The sequence below is a fragment of the Andrographis paniculata genome, unplaced genomic scaffold, assembly GCF_009805555.1.
Source record: "Andrographis paniculata isolate CXL003 unplaced genomic scaffold, ASM980555v1 Contig5END, whole genome shotgun sequence".
Classification (NCBI taxonomy): Eukaryota; Viridiplantae; Streptophyta; class Magnoliopsida; order Lamiales; family Acanthaceae; genus Andrographis; species Andrographis paniculata.
The window spans coordinates 3,440,656-3,453,693 of record NW_026137595.1 but is presented as its reverse complement, the minus strand read 5'-3'; the positions used below and the strand labels follow the sequence as shown (position 1 = coordinate 3,453,693).

Genomic DNA, 13,038 nt, shown 5'->3' with positions numbered 1-13,038 from the left:
AAAAAGAAAAAAAAAAAACAAATGTTTCACTCATAAAAAAAAAAAAAAAAAATGAGTGCTTTTGTTTTGTTTTTTGTTTGTTTTTTTTTTTTTTTGGGGGGATGAATGTTTTTTTATATTATATTATAGAAATTTATGTTAATAGAATTAATAATTTTTTATGAATTGATAAAATATTTATTATGTATTGTGTATATTTATGTATATATTATATTTTTTTAATAATATTTATGATAGAAAATATTTTTTTTTTTTGTAAAGTAAACAAATTGATATATTTTTATTTTCAAATGTCATTATTTCTAATATATAGTTCAAAAGAATATATATTATCTTTCATAAAATATAAAAAAATAAACACACTAGTATTTTAATACTAATACTTTATAAATTTCATAACCAGTAATAAAAACTATAAAAAATCCTAAACAGTTTAAAATAATACTTATTTATAACCTAAGTTTGGAACCGAAACAAATAAATAAAAACTTTTAAATTAATAGATATTTTGATATTTTAAATAAAATAATAATAATATAATATAAAAATTTAATTTAATATTTCCTCTCTTACAATATATATACATTTATTTATTTATTTTGATTTTTTTTTAAAAAAAAATATTTAAATGGTACATAAATGTAATTATTTTATCCGTAAAACTTTTTTATTTTTATATACTTCCTCTGTCCCATAATAAAGTATCTATTTTTTCATTTTATCCATCACATAACAAACTATTAATTTTTTTTTAGTAAGAGTGTGTTTGTTTGGGGGTTTGGATTTTGAGTTGGGATTTGAATAGTAAAATATTTGAATTTGAATAGTTGTACGATGTGATATAAATAAATGTTGATGTTATGTTTTGAATGTAAAATTGATTTTTAGTATAATATAAAAAATGAAAAATAGGTGTTTGATTTGATGTTTTTTGGGGAAAAAAATTAGATGAATAGTAAGATTTTGCACAAATTTTACAAACGAACACACCCTAATTGTACTATCTACCTAACATTACAAATATCATTTCAACTTACAATATATTACACAAATGTCATTACCTTTATATTACACAATACTAATATTTAGTCTTTTCTACTTTATTTCTACTATATTTTAATATAATATTAATATTTAAAAAATTTCGTGCAAAAAGCAAATTGATATATAGTTATGGGACGGAGGGAGTATAATTTTTAATTTTAAAAAAAAAATGCTAATAATTGGAACCAACAAAAATCCACTTCCAAACTAATCCTAAGCTACAACCACATTCTATCGATTCAGGTGAACATATATAGCAATTTTATTTTTTAAAAAATAAAAAAAGAACATCACTGTGATTTACCGAATAAAAATAGAATATTCTTACGGATAAGCACGATAATTTTTTAAGTTTGGAAGAAAAAAAAAAGGAAATTGAAAATATCTTAATTAAAAGTAAACATGTCTTAATCAAATTACAGTGGAAAAGTCTTAGTTGCGATTTAATCACGTGCCTAAATACTGGGCTTAATCAAAGTCATTGTAATTTAGTGATTTTTTTATGTAATGATAATAAAAAAATGGGATAGTTATGTAATTGTTTATCATAATAAAATTATTATTTTGAAATAGATAAAAATAATACAACAGGTCTTTTTTTTTTAAAAAAAAAATATGGAGTTGAAATAATAAACTTTTAAAAAAATGCCGAAGAGAAACACACTTATTTTTTATTTTTTTAAATAATTAAAATTTGAGTATCTAATAAAATATTTTATAAATATAATTAATTAATATAATATTTTTTTAGAAAAATATCATCAAAGTCAAAACTTTGATGTAAACTGTAGAGAGAATTTTGAAAATTATACTCTCTTTTGTGGTTGAATTGAAGCATTTAATCAGTGGCATAATTATAAAGATAATGATATTTAATTAGTTAATAATAGTGAATTATGTATTTTTTATTTTTTATATAATTAATAATATTGGTAGTTTTAAAATAAATTTAATATATATTATTACAAAAATTAGAATATATATTTAAATATTTTACAAATTATATCGTAATAAAAAATATATACAAAATATAAATATCATTTTGTACATAATAAAATTTTATATAATACAAGTAAATAACAAAATTTATTTATTTATTTATAATTAATATAAAATAATTTTATAAAATTGTGGAATTTTTAACATAGATAAAAATATTTATTTTTTTTAAGAAAGATGCAAATAAAAGAAATTAGAATGGATCCTATGTGATGTAAATTGTTATATATTATGTAAATTTTACCAAAATAGAAAAATATTAATTGTTATGGGATAAATAAAAATAAAAAAAATATGTCAAGATGGAACATAATGAATATTTATTTATACATACAGGGTGTATTTGATTTTTATTTCAAATTAAAACTAAATTTAACATATACTATTTTTAATAAAAATAAACTATTTTATTTTACAAAATATTAAATTAAAATATTATTTAAACCTTCGGATTTGTTCTTTTTATATTTTTTACACAATTTTATATACGTCACATAAAAAATATATTTTCAAACTATTTTCACAAAATAAATACACCCGAAATATTGAATAAAAACTCAAATTTAAATAAAACAAAAACCTTTAAAGTATGTTTCTTTATATTTGAATTGAGATGGATTGTTGTGTGAAATATATATATATATATATATATATTGTCTAATTTTTTAGTAGTGTACTATCGCTTATTAAAGTGCACGATCAAATAATATTTTTTAGTTAAGGATCGGGGTATTTTTATTTTGTAAAATAATGTGAAAGGGATTTCTTTTGTATGAAGTATGACAAAATTGTGTAAATAATATAAAAATAATGAATATGTGTGATATATTAATATTTTTAAAAAATTGTTTATATATATTTTTGTTAAAAGAACATACTGTCAGTATGTTCGATCAATTTTTCTTACAATATTTTGTCCAAATAATTATTTAAAAAATCTATTTCAATATTACCTTACATATATTAAAAATTTAACTTAAATAATTTAAAATACTATCAAATCAATACACCTATTATCTTTCATATCATTATCTACTATAATTACAAAAGCAAAATCAAGTTTACATACTCAAAAGATTACAATTTTTTAAATTTATTTTAAAATTTAAATTCAATCTAAACGTAAACTAAATTATCATAAACTCTTTACAAAGAAAAGCACCCAATGTATTTTTGGGTATGGAAATTGAGTTATATTTTACATTAAAATAATTATTTAATTTGATGTAAACAAGTATTAATACTTTTTACATAAAATTTTTTACAAATAATAAAAATTTTGTAAAAAAATCAACAAGTAAACATAGAATTAGAGGATGTTTGGTTATGATTTTTTAATTTTGAGAATTTATACTATTTATTATTTTTTTAAAGAAAATTATATTAAATATTAATTTTATTACCTTCAAAATTAGTTTTATACTTAAAATATAGCAATGCACACATCAAACAACTATTTAAGGTTATATTATTGTTCGAAATTGAAATATCCAAACAAATGTCAAATTAAATACTTACTTTTCATTTATTATATAATATTAAAATTTATTTTTTATTCAAGATATCACTTCAAATATATTTATATCACATCAAACAATTATTTCAATTCAAAATTTTATTAATCAAAACCAAAACTTTAAAAGTAAACACACACTTTTCTTTTAATTTTTGTTCAAATAATGAATTGTTAATAGTTTGTTTACCCAAAAAAAAAAAAAAAAATTATTCTATTACAAAAGTCAATATTCAACATAAAATATTACTTTTATTATTGACACAATACTCAATACTTTTTTTTTTTTTTTTGGGGAGCATATGAATTATATTGTCCATAAATACTATTACATCATGCACTTCTACAATGATTGAACCCAAAGCTAATTATAGCTAATAACTAAAATAAAGAGCACTACATCTATTAACCAAAATCTCTAGCATTATACCAACATCAATTTCCACCATCACATTTGACTAAATAACACCTTACAGACAACCAATCTGTGCAAAAAAGGCATACATTAAGGTCACAACTTACCTTCTTAGTCAGTAGACCTCCACCAAGGAAATCATCGTGAATCATAACAACCAACACTCTGAGATATGTCTAAATCTTAGATCATTGTGCGATTTCGCATACGAAATTGACATAGTTCATAGGACAGTCATTGTATATGTTGTTCCTTCACAGCAGAAGTGAACATGTAAAGTCTATAGCCACGCTAAAAGGTCTGTATTACATTAGGAACCTCTCTTTGCTAAGCTGTCAGCCAAGAAGTTACGCTCGCGTACAATATGACAAATCGTAGTTCTATTAGAATGACTGATAAAATTTAAGAATTTCTTGTACCTCCCAATCAAGTCGCCAAGGATACCCACACTTATTGTTAATCCAGGAAATCACTGTAGTTGAATTGCTCTCTATGATAGTTTGTGGGATAAGAAAGCCAATCGATCGCTGAAATATTTGTAAAATATATATTTTATGCTTCAAGCTTCACAGTATTAGAGTCCGCTACCCCAATGTATTTTGAGAGTATATGGATTATGTGGCCCTTATCGTCACATACCACAGAGCCAATACTCGTATCTCCAGGTTTTCCTTAAGCGGATCCGTCAATTTTAATCTTCCACATACCAGTTGCTAGCGGAACCCAAGAAACATCTCGACGAATCAAACCTTCATTACTTTTTGGTTGAATATGGATCTGAGCAAGATAATCACTAATGAGCAAAATGTTGAACGTTTCCCACGGGTATTTCGCATGGGTCCATTTCCACATATTTCATCTAATCCTATGGATCAATCCATGTCCTGTAACTGATTTACCTTGGAAGATCAGTTCATTCCGGGATTGCCAGAGACACCAGATGATCGAAAATAGAGTTGCCTCCCAAATAATATTTTTGGATTTACATCGAATGAGGACTCTCGATTGATGGAATAGTTCCATCACACTCATAGGAGACATCAAATGTATACCGAACCATCCAATTATTTCACTCCATATCTGAGATGTTAGATCACAGAAGAGAAATACATAGTCAATTGTCTCCATAGCCATACCACAGAACGGACAACACGCCTCTTGTGAATCCAGAATATGGCACATATATAATTCTGCTTGAACCGGGATACCTCTTTTAATTACTCTCCATATAAGACACTGAGATTTCGGGGATGCCAAATTGCTCTCGATCCATTTCAGATTCTATGCACTATTTTGAGCCCAAGAAAGTGCATATATGCTTACTTTAACTGTGTATCTGCCGCCTATTGATTCAGTCTAGACAACCTTATCAATCGCATTTTGATAAGGGGTGCAACTATTTAGATATTGAATAAATACATTCCACATCTCAATCTCCCAATCAAATAAATTTATGCGGAGTTGAATATTCCGAATCCAAACATTTCCCCCCCAATCTCTATAAGAAACGACAATATATGATTTATTACAGTAGAGCACATACATTCTCGGGAAGAGGAACTTGAGGTCTGAGTCCCCCAGCCAAATATCTTCCCAAAATTTGGTCATAGCTCTATCCCCTAACAAGATCTTGGCCCTCGCCTCTGGATTGATAAGGCTTTCAAAGTTTGCCCAACTATTTTTTATTCTTCCCCAACTTGAATTACTTAGTTTCCCATGACTAGATGTAGGAATTAAAGATGAATGAGTCACTCCCTTTCCGGTGTCAAGACCCTCAATAAGAAGCTTCCAGAGATTCCCTGGTTCTTGGAATCGCCACTTCCATTTGTAGAGTGATGCAAGATTGACATGGATGATGTTACCCATTCTGAGGCCTCTCATCTCCCATAGCGCCTACAGTTCCTTCCACATAATAAGTCTTAGTTTATTTTTCCCCTCTTCGTCCCCCAGAAGAATTTATGAAACATCATCTCTATCTTGTTTGATATCTTTACAGGAATACAAACAATTGATAGAAAGTATGACGGCATTGCTTGACATACAACCTGAATTAAACGGGCCCGCCCTGCCTGAGAAAGTCTTTTTTGTTTCTAGTGACTGAGAAGACCTTGCAGTTTTTCTAAGATCGGCTTCCATACCTCTTTGTCATTGCACCTTCCTCCAATTGGAATTCCAAGATATTTACAAGACTAAGCGCTATCCTAACAACCAAAAATCTCAATAGCTCTTGTCATCATTTGATCATCCACATTCACTCCATAAATATTACTTTTGTTGTAATTAATTTTAAGCCCAATGCAAATGCAAAAATCCAAATGATTCTCTTCAGGACCCATAAATTTTCCTCTATTCCTTCTACGAAGAAGATTATGTCATTTGCATATTGAATATGACTTATCGTCACTCCCCCAGAACCCACCTTCATATCTTTGAGTTTTCCAATATCAATTGCTAGGGAAATAAGGGCATTAAGAACTTCAGCCACCAAGAGAAAAAGGTACGGAACCAAAGGATCACCTTATCTAACCCCTCTGCGGATTAGGAAGAAGTCTGTTGGTGAACCATTGATCAACATTGCTGCCGAGGCTGACTGTAGGCGCATCATCATCCACATTCTTCATTTCTCACCAAATTTCATAGCCTCGAGCACATTATCAAGTGCTTTCCATGAGACACAGTCGTATGCTTTGGCAATATCAACCTTTATGACAAAACCATTTAGCTCCGATCTTCTTGCTGCTTAAATAGTTTCCAATGCTATCAAAATGGCATCGAGAATTTGTCTTCCTTTGATGAATGCCCATTGTTGATCGCCAATGATATCATGGCTAACCTCTTTAACCCGAAGGCTAAGCAATTTTGTGAAAATTTTATATGCACACCCGATAAGTGTGATCGGTCGATAATCTTCAAATTTATTGGGCTCTCTTTTTTGGAAATTACGGTGATAAAAGTTGCGCCAAAACCTGGTGGAATTTTGAAGATTGTTTACCATCAGTGTTACACCATTCACCACCTTATCCCAAAATCTCTTGATGAAGTTGAAATTAAAGCCGTCTGGATCGGAAGCCTTATCACCGGGACAAGTCTTAACTGCTTTCCAAATCTCCTTAGCATAAATGGGTCTATCGAGCCTATCTTGTTGTTCTTGGGAGAGTACTCCTACACCAAGATTGCTCACTTTTGGCCATATACCGGATTTAACCTTAAAGTCAAAACACAATTCTCTTTATATAACAAAAAATAATACATAAAAAAAAAAAAATTCAAATCAAAACACTATACAAACCAACCTATATATTCTTTCACTTTGGTAACAATGAATTCATGGTGCTATATAGAAGGTTAGGGTTTGTTTAGTAAAATTATTTGAATTATTTTATTTTATTTTTTATATGAGGTATATCGAGTTTGTTTTTTATTTTTTTGCAATTTTTTTAACATATATTCTCAAAAAAATTAATATACTACACATACTAATTATTTTTATATTATCTGTGCTATTACTAAAATTAATTAATTATTTTGATTTTAATTATATAATTACTTATCTTATATAACATAATACTGCTGATGGGGGAGTATTATTCTTTAGAAAGTAAAAAAAATAAAAAATTAATTTTGATATTTTTATATACTATTTGATAAAAAGTGTCAAAATTAAAAATGTTCAATTTTTTTTTTTTCATCATTTCATTTAATTTGGTTTTTTAAAAATAATTATATATTTTAATTATTATTTTTACTAATATATTTTTAAAATTATTTATTAATTATATATATTTTTTATTATTTATTAATTATATATTTTTTTAAAATTCAGTATCTACAATAAGTAGTGAATAATTTAAACGAGAGGGATGAAATATTTAAATTCGGTTCCGTATTTAATACGAGTATTCAATCTGGTTTTAGCCCAGAATTTACTGACGCTTCCTTCCCCTGAAATGAATCTGTATCTGTATGTGGCCCCTCAAATGGTAAATCCGTTCACACGCTGTTAATTAATGAACAATTTCATCTCCCCTCCCTTTCCCATTTACCACACTGCCGACACTTTTCACCTCCCCTTCCATTTTTCACACGAATTGGGATCGTAATAATTCTTTTAACTGTTTCTGTTGATCTTCAGCGTCGCCTTCCTTATATATAGTATTTTATATATAATACATATACATATTATACATATATATATATATGTGCGTGCAGTCGTACAGAGACGGGTCTGCGATCGAATTCTCTTTCCCGGTTACAGCATAATCCTCCCTGTCTTCCTGAAAAAATTCTGCAAGGGAGGGAGAGGACTTGCAGAGATTTCAATTGGAGGTAAAGTCAACTAAGAGAAAATTTCATGAGCTCTCCATGTCGCTGGCGCTATTTTGTTGTTGATTGTTCTTAATTAGAGTTGGGAAGCGCTCGAGCTTTGATTTTAATTTTCTAGGGTTTCGGTAGGTGTTGATTTTGGAGCTTTTAATTTGATCCTTTGATTGGGAATACGCTGATTTCGTTCATCTGATTTAGGATTTTTCCTTTTTGTTTTTTTGGTTTCCCCTGCGTGTGAATCTCTCCATAGCCTGTTAGATCTGATCTTCTTCCATGATGGCTTATGTTATTGCGACAGATGTGAGGATCTAATTAAGTGCTGCAACTGAAAGGGCTTCTTTTGGTTCTCACCTTTTTTTTCAGTTGAAGTTCATGTGCTTGCTGTGATATTTATGTGTTTCTCTTATCTCTGATGGTGTATATATAAATATATATACATGTTCTGATTTTGGTCCATTTCTGTTCATACAATCCTTGCAGGCTGAAACATTAGCCATTTGCGTGATCCGGTAATAATCGGACCTTCTTGTTGGAAGTTAATTTTGTAGTTCCTGTAGCTCCGGCGAGATGATGATGTTTGAGGATATGGGGTTTTGTAACGATTTCGATTTCTTCGCCACCGGTGCTCCGATGAAGGAAGTAGACGTCTGTCCTTCTCTACAGATGGCTGAGGCAGATCCGGTGGTGGAGGACGATTACACTGATGAGGAGATCGACGTCGATGAGCTGGAAAGGAGGATGTGGCGGGACAAGATGCGTCTGAAAAGGCTCAAGGAGATGAGCAAGGGAAGAGAAGGCGGCGTCATGGATGCTGCGAAGCATCGGCAGTCGCAGGAGCAGGCGAGGAGGAAGAAGATGTCGAGGGCGCAGGACGGGATCCTCAAGTACATGTTGAAGATGATGGAAGTGTGCAAGGCTCAAGGATTCGTATATGGGATCATCCCGGAGAAAGGCAAGCCGGTGAGCGGCGCATCCGACAATCTCCGCGAGTGGTGGAAGGACAAGGTCCGATTCGATCGTAATGGCCCGGCCGCCATATCCAAGTACCAAGTCGAGAACGGAATCCCGGGGCCGAACGAGGGGTCGACCCCCGTCGGCCCTACGCCGCACACCCTGCAGGAGCTGCAAGACACCACTCTCGGCTCGCTTCTGTCCGCCCTTATGCAGCACTGCGATCCGCCGCAGCGGCGCTTCCCGTTGGAGAAAGGCGTCCCGCCGCCGTGGTGGCCGACGGGAAAGGAAGAGTGGTGGCATCAGCTCGGCCTTCAGAAGGAGCACGGCCAAGGGCCGCCACCGTATAAGAAGCCTCACGATCTCAAGAAGGCGTGGAAGGTCGGGGTGCTAACCGCCGTCATCAAGCACATGTCGCCGGACATTGCCAAAATCCGGAAGCTCGTCCGGCAGTCGAAGTGTCTGCAGGACAAAATGACTGCTAAGGAAAGCGCGACGTGGCTCGCCATCATCAACCAGGAGGAAGCCTTGGCTCGGGAGCTTTACCCCGACCGGTGCCCGCCACTGTTGTCGTCCGGTGTCAGCGGATCACCCGCGATGAACGATGGCAGCGAGTATGACGTCGATGTGTGCGACAACGAGTCGAGCTTTGATGTTCACGAGCAAAAGCCTAATGCCCTCGGTCTCCTCAACATCGGGATGGAAAGTTTCCAGCAGCCTCCCCCCGGAATCAAAGACGAATTCGTCGCCAATTTAGACTTCTCCCGGAAAAGGAAGGCGGGCAACGAGATCAACATGATGATGGACCATAAGATGTACACGTGCGAGTTTCCTCACTGCCCTTATGGCGAACTTCACCGCGGCTTTCAGGATCGAGCTTCCCGGGACAATCATCAGCTCTCTTGCCCGTACAAGTGCGCTCCCGGATATAGGACGTTAAACAACGAAGTCAAGCCGCTTGTCTTCCCCCAGGCATCTGTGCCGAATCCTACACCTCCATTCGATCTGTCGAGGCTCGGTGTTCCCGAAGACGGGCAAAGAATGATCAACGATCTCATGTCCTTCTACGACAACAGTATCCATGGGACGAACAAAACAGTCTCCAATGCAGCAGCGAAGGAGCAGGAGGGCTGTGTCCACGTCCACGGTCAGGGAATATCGTTCGATGGCGCGTACAATCCATCGGATCAGTTCTACCTCAACACCAGCAAAGTTGTGAATTCTTCTTTCAACCACAACCCGGTGGCGGCCGAGAGCTTCCAACTAATGTTCGGAGGTTCTCCGTTCAATATACAGCCGCAGCGGCCAGGCGATTACGCGGATAGCCTGGCGAAGCAGCAGGACGTCGGCATTTGGTACTGAACTAAATGGGTAGAATGAGTCCAACTCCAAATGTCGAGGGATTACAACTACACAAAGAGAGGTGTTGCAAGTTCAACTGTTCATGTCCTGATCAGGTGGATTCTTTTTCACCCAATTGTGATTATCGGTTGGTTCATTGTTCTTGTTTTCCCCAGTCAATATAGTCTTATTATAAAATAATAATAAGTTTGAGATTATTACAAATATGGATAAAGGCATAGGTGTAGATGCAGACAGGAAGGTAAGAGAAGAGTGATGATTGTAATAAAGAAAGAGGAAAGAAACAAGTGGGATGGTAATGGTCTGGTCTGGTGTGGTATGGTCCTCCTTCAGACAACTTAACATGTGTAGTAGGGAAAGATCTAAGATGATGATGGATGGATGTTGCATAAATTAGTAGGATTATTAGTTTTCATTTTTGAAATTTGAGAGAATTATCTTTTAGTGGGTGGGGTGGGGTGGGGTTTGATAAGTCCATTATGTAATGTAATGTAATGTATTTGCAATTTGGTGTCCAGATAGATATATTATTGTCCAACCTGGGTTGGCTGGCTGGCTGGCTGGCTGTATTTTGTTGACTAAAGGTTCTTTGTTTCTGTGTCATAGTCGTAGATCTCCACCGTTGAATGGTGAAACATCAACGGTGTGGATGTGGATGTGGACGGGGGAATTAGGATATTATTGGATATCCCCCCCCCACCTTAATCTTGTCAAATATGTATATTTATTTATTTATTTATTTTTAATTGTGTTTGGAGGCTTCTCATCTCAAGACGACTCCCGAATCACTATTCATACTTTTTTTTCTTTGTTCAATTTATGTTTACTAATTTGATACTATTTATTTTTAAAAAAACATCATATCAAATAAATTTTTTATTTCATAAAACATCAAATCAAATACTAATTATTTACTTTCAAATCTCCAAAAATCTCGTAACTAAACAAATCCTAGTCTCCTGTCATTTTTGTTTCTCGTTTCCTTCAACTTCACTTCAGCCGCCCCTCCACAATTATATATATAATTATTACATAAAAATATAGCACTAATTTACTTATCAAATTAAAATTTCAATACAGATGTTAATTTTGAACAAGCAACTGCGGGTGTTGCCTGGATGTATTATTTTATTTTATATTATTTATTTTAACCTCCTGCGCTATTATTATTATTATTATTATTTGTGTTTTAATAATATTAATACTCCATTATTTTTTTAAAAAAATAGTTGGAATTAATTTTTTAATAAATAAAAAGCTTCAAACTATTTTAGTTTAATTTTATTTTATTACAAAAAAGGATAGAAAAGTGACAAAAGTATTTAGTTGGGAGAGAAACATGAAGAATTATTACAACGTGGGGCTCTCCACGTGCACCGCAGTATGGGTTTTGTACAAAAGCTAATTTGTTTTTATTATGGTCATAAGGTCATTGCATTTTCTACACCAATTTCTCTCTCTCTCTCTCTCTCTCTCTCTCTCTCTCTATATATATATATATATATACATATATATATTTATAATTTTTTTAATAAAAATTAAATAGGTATTGGTTTAATTATAAAATTAAAAGGGGTTTGGGTTTGGATGTGTGATGGAATAATAAATAACAAATGGAGTTGAGTTGACTGGCACTAAAAAATACTGTTAGTATGTAAAAAAGTGAGCAAAATAGTGTTGTTTCCAATCAAATAAGGCCACATCCACATCGAAAATGGGAGCACCTCAAATCAATATAACAGACACTGTTTGACCTAACAATTAATTGGCTGGCTGGCAGCCCAACTGTCATTTATTTTATATCAATGTATATATATATATATTGGTGTTTTAATTCAATCAAAATGGAGAAATAGTTGTGGCTTCAATTAAAAATTTCTGATCCTCATTTTAATTTTTTATTTTTAAAACAATTCCATTTGTCAATAATAAAATTAAGTAATCGTTTCATCTCAACTCAATATATTTTCTTTTGTTAACTTAGAAATATTTATTTTTAATTATAATAAAAATAATTATATCTAAATATCTATAATTTTTATAAAAAAAATTCATCTTTTTTTTTTTGTATTCTCAAAAGCAAAAATATTAAAACTATTTTATATACTTTCACTAGTCAATAAAATGTTGTTATTTGTTAATCTACTAAAAAAATAAAAGAATACTGAACTCAAGAAGTAGAGCCGTCAAAATGGGTTGAGTCCGTCGGGTTGGCCCGCCTCATCTTACTTTTTAGGAGGATTGAGTTGTGATTTTTTAAGCCCGTTAAAATGCGGGCCTAAACGGGCCAACCCCCACATGAGTCGTGGGTTGAGAATGGGTTAGCCCGCGGGCCAAATAAATATAATAATTAACTAAATATATATATATTATTTTTTACTGTGATATTAAAAAATTATAATAAAAGTAATCAAATATTAATATCAGAATA

The 13,038-nt window shown here is 32.0% G+C and overlaps 1 protein-coding gene across 2 annotated transcripts; it reads left to right on the top strand.

Moving 5' to 3' along the window:
* The first annotated feature begins 8,149 nt into the window (after positions 1-8,149).
* Positions 8,150-11,379, top strand: LOC127258857 (protein ETHYLENE INSENSITIVE 3-like). Of its 2 annotated transcripts, none has more exons than XM_051285896.1 (2): positions 8,150-8,297; positions 8,775-11,379. In XM_051285896.1, exon 2 carries the CDS (start codon positions 8,862-8,864, stop codon positions 10,605-10,607), a length of 1,746 nt encoding a protein of 581 aa, XP_051141853.1. In that variant the 5' UTR covers positions 8,150-8,297; positions 8,775-8,861; the 3' UTR covers positions 10,608-11,379. The 2 variants fall into 2 exon arrangements, with proteins under 2 accessions (XP_051141853.1, XP_051141854.1); XM_051285897.1 differs by having other exon boundaries at positions 8,173-8,419.
* Positions 11,380-13,038: the final 1,659 nt, after the last annotated feature.

What these genes read in the sequence shown, in the direction of transcription:
- LOC127258857 (XM_051285896.1), top strand. Translation starts at nt 8,862, where the DNA reads ATGATGATGTTTGAGGATATGGGGTTTTGTAACGATTTCGATTTCTTC.